This window comes from Pollicipes pollicipes, unplaced genomic scaffold (assembly GCF_011947565.3).
Source record: "Pollicipes pollicipes isolate AB1234 unplaced genomic scaffold, Ppol_2.1 Scaffold_4881;HRSCAF=5763_pilon_pilon_pilon, whole genome shotgun sequence".
Lineage (NCBI taxonomy): Eukaryota > Metazoa > Arthropoda > Thecostraca > Pollicipedomorpha > Pollicipedidae > Pollicipes > Pollicipes pollicipes.
In genome coordinates, this window is record NW_023596576.1 from 31,378,142 (window position 1) to 31,387,561 (window position 9,420).

The window sequence follows — 9,420 nt, forward strand, 5'->3', positions numbered from 1 at the left end:
CGCAGCCATTTAAATCCTGAGTTGTATTTTATTTACTCGCACAAGCTTTACGGGAAACTCAGGGAGAAAACAGAGGCGAAATCCGAAGTATGCTTCAGCCCCAGAGATACACCAGCCCTCTTCGATCATTGCCATTCCTGAAATAGTACAAATCTACAGGGCAGTGATAACAGACCGCAATGATATCCGATCACCTCCAAGCGAGGGGTATGGCTCTACATCGCTTCGCGGCCGTCCTAACGTTCATAGAGCGCAAGTGGGTCGCCACAGTTGATCCTCGGGCACATACAACCTAAGGTACGCTCACATATGTCAACTACGAACACGCGCCCGGGTGGCCGGCTGGATACCCTTCACTGGGGTGGGAGGGGTGTGTCATTTTGACCCCCACCCGAGCGCGTGTTAATGATCAGCACGATACGTTCTTCGCTGCTGATCGTCCTCTCGCCGCTGATCATCTCGCTGCTTCTTTAGTTTGCCATTGGTGGAGGATCAAGCCCAGCATGCCAGATAGCCGTAGTGCATATAAAAGTATAAAATATTAAAACCTATGCACTTTTCAGCGTGCTGTCAGGCAAATATATTCGTTTGCTTGACTTCTGATATATTGGATGACCATTGGTACCACAGGCATTGTCATTACTTTGCCGTTCCTGTTTACCGTATCGAATGTCTATTCCGAGGGACGGTAAGCATGCTAAAGCAATGCACCATTATAGAAGACCCTGCACATCCCGAGACAACCATTTCTGGACCTATGGTATGAATTGCATCCCATGCCCGCCAGTTATGTATCGGGCTCATTCATCTCCCAAGGGACACCTGATGATCTCAAGCAACACTGGCATCCCATACGACTGGTGAGTGCGAAAGTCTTCGGAGCTCCAAGAATAGTTCCGGTCTCTGCATTAGCCCAATTACCTGCAGGTAGCCGTTGACAATCTCGAGGGATTGAAAACAGTTTGGAAGCCATCATGCTCCCTGAGCACCTGACCGGCTCAGGTTCTTCTCCGAGGAGTTTTACTGCAGTGGGAGCGAGACCACCGGGTCACCACGGCAATGTTATATGGATATCCTCTTTAGCGCCCCGGACCTATGTCTATATGGAGAGATTGCTTTGTGTCTCCGATTTCTTTATAACCTGCTGAACTGTCTGGTTTCGTAACACTCCCGTGAGGGGCAGAGGAAATCGAGTCTCGCGTGCAGCGTGCTCGCGCAATTTATTGTGTGTCGTGGAACATCGCACGTTCTCGATCTTCTTATTGTGCGTGTGACCTGATTCTCCAACTTGAGCCACTCTAGTTTCTGAACTATCAAAAGCTGAGCGGCGAAAATGGGGGAAGGCATATCCGGGAGAGTATTTCAAAGTCACCTTGGCATTCATGACGTCATAATAAAGGCATGCAAATCCTGCCATTCCATAAGCTATGCTGCCATCAAAGCAAAAAAGTATCATTGTCGAGGCGTTCTTATCTGGCGTTCGTGAGAGCAATTTTCAGATCTAACGGCCGTCAATTATTTCTCAATCATCATCTCAATCATTTCCACCTAAAAAGCATACCAAAAGCTATAAGTGAGCTTGTTTCGTCATATCTGATGCTTGCTTCAATATTTTCAAATGTAAAAGATTCCCTCCTGCCACGAACACAGCATAACGTGCCACAACTTTGGTAAGGGGCGTGTGCCGTCGGGGTCTACTAGGAACGCACGCCCCTGACGAGGCAGGCGCTCAGTCTTGACAGCAATGTTTGCTGCGCTGTAAGGGAAGAACCGGCGCTTGTATCCCTTTCTCCGATGTGCGGCCCTGGTTGTCTGTGCAGCCTCACGAAATTGAAAATGTTACGTAGATGGCTTGACGCGGGACTGCACCACACCAAGCTTTCTATGCAGCTGGTTGGGAAGCCGTTTTGGTTTTGGGACTAATGCCGCCTGGGTTTGGGACTAATGGCTAATAAAAGACGTCACATAATGTCAGGGGTTTAAAAATTGCTACGAAACGGTGCTAAAAATTGCTATCATTACTGAGAACGGCCCCCATGAAAAGTCATACATTTTTAAGACTTTTCGGGGAGCAACGGACTTCCAGCTGTTCCCGAAGCGTTCCCGAAGTTCAATGACATTAAAAGGAACATTGTCGTCTCAGGAGGGATCCGAGACGTCTAGATGGTCCTAATGGTCATTGAGCTTGAATTGAAATGACTATTGGGTCACAAGGCTTCAGAAGGGCCTGGCGCGGCGAAGGCTCTTCGGAAAGTAGAGGGATATCCACACGGAATATTGGGATCACGAAATCATCAAGATGAGCCCATACAGAAGGAGCTGTGAACCCTCGGCACTACGTTCTCCGTTCGGCTGATTTTGTTAGCTTTTGCGGTTTCCAGTTTGCCTAGGTTTCTATGGGCTGCGAGGTACTACGAAAAGCGTGTGGCGACAGGTCACATTTTAAGTAATTGAGACCATTCGCGTTGAATCGACGAGCTGGCGCAAGGAAAGCTTAACCATCGCCCGGCCGGGGGCCTGAGACAAGCGCGCAAGGCCGGAGGGGGAACTGACTCCCCCCTCCCCAAGGATCTCCAGCCTTCATGGGTCGCACGAGTAAAACAAAGCTGCAGTTGTTGAGGCCACGTCAAGGCATCAACAACGCACACCAAGTTGCTTTGCCTTAGGCTAGACATGAAGTCACCACAAGCCATGAAAGGTCAAAAACGATCGTTCTGGCAGATGCGCATAAAACATATGTTAACACATCAAGACGGCTACTGAGAGCACACGAGCAAGCGTTAAGACGGTGGGGGTTCATTCTGATCACTTTTGTTCCCTCACAGGGGTCAGGCCAGTTCACAATCCAGAATTAGTCTTTCAGTAGCCTACAAGAGTGATGTTTTTGTGTTTTCCAAATTGTAACGGTCTCGTTGCTCGAAAGGTGAATGACTCGTGAAATGAGCAGTCGTAGCAGGATTTTTTGTCTGCATCGGGTAGGCGGATTCACGACTGATGATGACGAAAGTCGACGAAGGTTAAATGAAAAAGTCTGTTGGACTGACGTCATCGGGGCGTCATGTCATCACGTATCACACTGATGACGATGCTGAGATGGGCCACCAAGCTAGTTTTGATCGTCGTTTCTATGCTGAACTTCATCGAAGAGAACTCATGTTGATGAAGCTCAATACATTTCGGCAGTTTGCTTCAGCGCGGGTTCAGGTGCCAAGGACATCTCCAATGCATCTCAAAAGCCTCGGGAACTTAAATTGGTAGTCTGTCGGTCAACCATAAATAGTCTGTGATCTGACCTAGTCAGATCCGAGCATCAACTTTTATTCCAAGATATCCAGAACATCTGTGACGTAATTTTCGCATATATGGTGTTATTCAAAAGGTTAGTACAATAAAAAATTAACTAACCGAAATCCCACTCTCCCGGCAAGCGGTGTGTTCACAAATTTGGCTCCGCCGTACGATCGTTTTCCACCTAAACATGTAGTAAGTGTAAACCATAACAATGTAACAAATCTAGTAGAGGCGCAATAAGTAGTGGTGCAAAATGTGCATCAATTTCACATCTATATTTTTTTCTAGTCCCCACGCATTAATAATTTCCACGATTTTGCCTTGCTGGGGAGGCGAGCAGCACAAAGCGGTGCCTCTTTCCCGCAACATTCATTTGGTCCATACATCGTGACAGGAAACAAGATGGCCGCGGTTTGCTCTGGGTATTCACAATTTATTAACCTGCTGTTGGAATAGGATTTTTGCCTGTGCTGGAGGAAAAACAGCATTTTGATTTTCTTGCAGACCAAACGCTTTATGTGTGAACGAGTGGTACATTCTAGGAAGAAAATAACTCCAGACTTGCATACGCTGCAGATCTAGTTTTCTTGTGTTAATCCTCAGGAGGTCATGCTCGCCATTTAGGCTAATGGCTGGTGGGGCGCTCTTCAGTTATATTCCGTGCTTATCACTGTAAAAAATGGCACTTAATCGACAAGATCTCCCTTCGCCTTACCAGCCTACAGCCAAGAGTTTGTACGGTGAACTCTGTAATAACCTCTTGTGGTAAATGTGCAAAACCGTAAGATATCATATTTCAATAAAAATATGTTATCTAAACCATAAAATACAACACATCTAGTATGGAACATCTGTTTATTTGTTAAAGCTTCCTTCAACCCGCCAGTAAAGTCAAACTGGTTGTAACTCACTGCGGCGCATTGATTGAGTCCTTCATAAATCTGCTCCGCTGTCCATAAATCTGCTCTGTATCAACCACGGCACCGGCCCGATATCGCCGCCGCATACTCAATTCTAAATGCTGCTGATAACAGTTACATACTTATTTGATGAAAGTTTGCGTGTCGATTTTATCAAAATCTTCCATCCTTTAGGTAGTAAATGGTTGGTTATTTGGATTAGCTCTTTCGGCCGATAAGGACCATTTTAAGCTGTGGGTTACAGGAGAGAGGTTGACGGCGGGTAAGCTACATGCACCTGGGGACCCAGCCGCCGAGACTAGGCCCGCACCGCACCGCACCGCAAGCACACACCCTCTGCGGGGTGTGTGCTTGGCGCTCGGAAGATAGCCCCCAGATTCCCTTCGGCCTACTTGTGGCTGGCGAATGTAGCCTGCTCCGGACGAGCGAGACATCGTGAGGATGCGGGATAAAGCAATGAAGGGGGTAAAAGGACGCTCCTTGTACTATTCGTCATGTGCATCGATGACTAGTTCAACGCAATGCTTGCGGAGGATTTTGTATCCTCCACAGGCTGCATCCGTTTGCCTCCCGCATATAATAGCCTCCAAGATCTATCTAGTCTGCTCCGATCGATCAAGTCATTCGTTTCTCGAGCAGAAACCCCAAAACTCACAGGATCTAGCTCATCACCGATCTCTTCCGCTGCAGCCACTACCCAAGTCAGGCGATCAAGTATGTTCCACGGATGGCAGAACATCCACTGCTGGTTCACAACGTGGACAATTCAGGCTTCAACAAAACAGAACAAAGCGGACGCCGGGGCCCCACTTGCAAAAGGATGGGCCCGCCTTATATCACTGATAGCCGCCCATTCAATCACCGGAACCGTCAAGAAAGGGACCTAAATACCGGCACAGTCTGGAGCCAAACACGGTCCAACAAAATGTGGCGTAGCCAACACTGAAACCGTCGTCCAATCCAGCGAGAGGTCGAGGATGTAACGATTGGGCGAATGGTTTCTGAGGCTAGTGCGATATTAAGCTCAGCATCATGGTCCGCAAGGTCCCCTGCGTTTGCGTATAATAGCCCTACTGCCATGCACGAGACAATCCGGAGGAATGATTCCATGCTGCTTTCACAGGCACTTGGGCGATCACATCGCAAGAAAACCGATCTTCGATGAGTTGATCACTCCAGCCATCGCCACTGTCGTCTCCCTGATGAGAAGGCAAACTATCCAGCTCTCAGCAGAATTGCTGATCATGTGACATCCAAGGTACCAACGGTATGCATGTCATCGACATAGTCGAGTTTTGACTGGTATAAACAAATTCCCGTTGCTTAACCCACAAACAACATACAACCACTCCTCCAGCGTGAAGTGCTCACAAAATCACTTGATTATCTTACAGCCAACCAGTAAATGCCGAGAATCATTTAGCTATGTCTACGCATGATGATTAGCATGTACCACAGATGTCCATGCGAGTTAATGTAGCTGGGGTTGCGTAAGAATAGTACAAATGAGCACACAAGTCCCTACATTACGGAACCCAATCCAACCGGTGTTTAAGCCAGATCGTGCTTTGTGCAATAACGGGCCCCACAAGCGACAGCGCCCAATGCCGCCCGCTACGAAATGTCGCCCAGGCGAGTGAACTGGACGCCGGTTCCAGCTCTCTCTACAGACGTGCGCAATGTGTGGGGCACCTCGCACCTCTGCACGTATGTTTGTGCAACACCGCCACCCGGTTGCGGTCGGCGAGAGGCGGGTGCCAGCGGCGGGGCCCGGTTTGCCGCTGCCGACGGGGCCCGGTTTGCCGCTGCCGACGGGGCCCGGTTTGCCGCTGCCGGCGGGCTCGGAGTTCCGCCGGCCCGTCCAGGCTTGCCGCGCGCTAACAAACGACACGGGTCAAACGGCAAACGCAGCCCACGCACGCCACCGAGGCTTCCGCGGCAGCACTGCGGCAGCGCGTGAGCGGCCACGGGGCGCCGAAACGGACGCCAGAAGCCGGCACGAGAGGCTGCCGCCGCGTGGGCTAGTTCAGCTGCGTGAAGTCACAGTCACGACTCCAAGGCATCCAGAGGTCTCAGCCCACACCTGCTGGGGAGCAGTCAGGATTTCCCTTGTCACATTTGACGATATTTAAGCAAGTTCATATATGATGACGCCATTCACTTTTTTACATTTAGTATGCTTTCAAGCGGCAAAGGCTGCTCTAGAAAATAACCTTTCTCTATTTAGTGAATTTCCTTCCCAACAAGTCATTGTTTGATCGCATCATGGAACGTTTGCAAGACATTCGTTGAAGTGCTGCCAAATTAGCCGTGCGACATTGCCACCCATGCACTCGCTTGCAGTACTTCAAACCTGTCGAGAGATGGCAGCACGGCGCTAGTAGTGTTCGCTAAGTCAAATATCGTCATGTCCCTGTGTCGTGGCTCTTTCTCATGGTGTTCTTGCATATTCATCCGTGATTTAAAGCAGTTATCTTGTATTCGCATACTGGGTATATCGCTTTTCTTAAGTTATTCTATTACAAATCTTATTTCCGTCCCAACTAGCAGTAACGTTCAATTTCATACATCATGTAGCACAAAGCGCGATTCGTGATCTAAACTTGCAGATTGCTCAATACTGGTGCAGCAATAATTTGCGTTCATGTTTGGAAGTTGCGCTCACGGACGCCAGATCTGAACGGCACGACGATGCATATATTTTGGGGTCTTGAACGCCGCCTAGCATACGGGGTGGCAAAATTTAGATGGCGCTACTATGGCGTAATGTATGCCTTAATGGACTTGGAATAGTCTGCACACAATAGTCTGCACATCTCTGTGGGAATGTAACTCAGAAACTAGTGGTGTTAGGTCTTAGAAAGGACGGGGCTGTGAACCATATCGAATAATCTTCAAAATGGCCATTTTAGTTTAAAACTCGATAGAAATGAGGAACACTCTGTAAGAAGGGAAGGTTATGGTTTGTTGAGAGCGCATCACGCCCATTTTTATCTTCCTTCAGTCAGAAGCCATCTACGATGAAAAAACACGGGACGAGGGGAGCGCTCCCCCCCTCACCCGGATGTATCTTTGCATACATGCGCGGAGGTTTGGGCCTTTCACGGATCCCTGACTTCCTGCCTTGCCCCTCAGAAAAAGCCCAAATCCCCAAAACTCTCTGAATGTCAAGCTCACTGGTGTTATTGGGGGAGGGGGGAGGGGGCATTTATGCTATGTGTTTCATTCCAACATGGTGCATCGTGATGTCGATAGGTTAACTCAACTGCTGACAATGCCAAACATTTGAGAGCCGCATTATACTGGTGAGTTTTGGCAGTCAAATCTGAACGGGTGGCCCGCGTGAGTATTGAATGGCGCAGGTGATGTTATGCACCTTTACATGGATACGATTGCTTCCCTCCTTCTTGAACACAGGCATATACCCGAATCGTAAGCATGAAACATTGTGCTGAAATGGAGCCTAAAGCAATAAATGTATTGGCAGAGGTGCTCAATGTTCTTGGCAGCATTGGTTGGCTACCGAGGTGTATGCAGGAGTTTGCAACGGAGGAGAGTCCAACTCATAAGCCCCTGGAGAAACTTTTCAGCGCGGCACATGCGCAATTTTTTTTTAGTCCGGCCAATAACAACATTGCAGCTTTTCTTTGCACTCATTGTATGTGTGTGCCACAATGGTGTCTTTGTAGTGATTTTCTCACAGGCGTACACAATGCCTCAAATTTGCTAAGGGAAAGGGAGCGTGGCATCGGTGCCCATCCCCCGTGACTGAAGCACCTGCTAGTTAACATATATATTTTGGTCGGCAATGGCTAAGGCCGATGTGTGGTGAGCCCGTAATCCGAAAATATCGCGGCCAAGTTACACGCATGATCTCCGAAAACTCTTTTTTTAGATTTGGTATTTAAGTCCTTATCACACATCCAGTGCATGCCAGTTAACACACTCCTCTGCAGGGCGCATACCTAAGGTTTAAGGGGGAGCACGGATGGCAGGAGACTGCCCGGGTCACATGGCCAAAATACCACGCACCGTACCTTGTAATTCTTGGTTTCTGAGCTGATGGGCTTGTAGAGCATCAGCTCATGTGGTGTCACGAAACGCTTGTCCTTGAGCTTCATGTTATGCTCGACGGTTATCACACCCATGACCAGCTGCGGTGGCGTTCCGCTGCTGCGGCACGTGTCCGGCAGCTGATCAGCACTGCGTGACCTGGCACACCATGCGGACCGAAGCCGCTCCGATACCGTGGAGCGACCGGCGCTGACAGCCTGCCCGCGGGCACCAGCTCCCCCCCACGGCGCCGCGGGCCGCCGTCTGCCGACTAGAGGCAGCGGCCGCCTCGCCGCCTCCTCTCAATTGGACCGCCGCGCGTTGGCTGGAACATAAGTTGGCGGCGATGCCCGCTGCCGCGGTTTCGCGCATGCAGTGGGTGTACAATGCACGCGCGGCATGCGACACTGGGTGACCCCGGTGCCCCTGTATTGTATTGTATTATGCCACCGCCTCGGGAGCGGTGAACGCCAGCTCAGACGTCCAATCAGCGTCCAGCCCGGCCACGTCACACCCCCGGCACAGCTCAACGAGCTCAATGAAACAATAAATGGACGCGCTTTATGCAGTAATGGAACTCAATCGGGGCCAGTACTGACTGCCGTCGCGCCTCGTGATGGAGGGGACTCAGGACGGAAGGGGGACAGTTAGACCAGCACACGGTGATAGCGGGCAGGCAGGCCGGCACGTGTGCTCAAGGAATCCCAATGCGCCGTGCAACTGTGCTCCGAGTGTTAAAACTGCTTAGACGGAGTGTTTCACATTCATGTGCGGTTTTGAACTAGAGAAGCCATCTTGAAGGGCTTTCGGTGACTGTTCACAATCATGCCCTTCTTGAGAGCTAAGCCCCTCCAGTTTCTGAGCTACATGCCCGCAAACTGGGAAAAGGTATATCGAGGAGAGTATTTCAAAGCCACTTTGGCATTCATGACGACATAATACTGTCATTCAAATTCTGTCACTTCATAGTCCCTGTGACGATCAGGGCCTAAACAGGTGCAATAATCGACGCGTTCATATCTAGCGTCCATGAAAGAAATTTTCAATAAAACGGCCGTCAATTGACTCTCAATCCGTGCTGTGGAAGGTACGATGACGCTCTCAAACCACGGCCCATTGATGAGGATATTTAATGAACAGAAAATTGTGCTGTCTA

General features: G+C 49.5%; 1 protein-coding gene across 1 annotated transcript in view; it reads right to left on the reverse strand.

Annotated features, from left to right (window-relative positions):
• Window positions 1-8,502, reverse strand: part of LOC119100247 (pumilio homolog 2) — a 34,938-nt gene extending 26,436 nt beyond the window's left edge. Inside the window, exon 1 of the mRNA XM_037223354.1 lies at window positions 8,249-8,502. Within this exon, the coding sequence (XP_037079249.1) occupies window positions 8,249-8,359 (111 nt within the window). The 5' untranslated portion in view covers window positions 8,360-8,502. The remainder of the gene's footprint in view (window positions 1-8,248) is intronic.
• Between the last annotated feature and the right edge of the window lie 918 nt (window positions 8,503-9,420).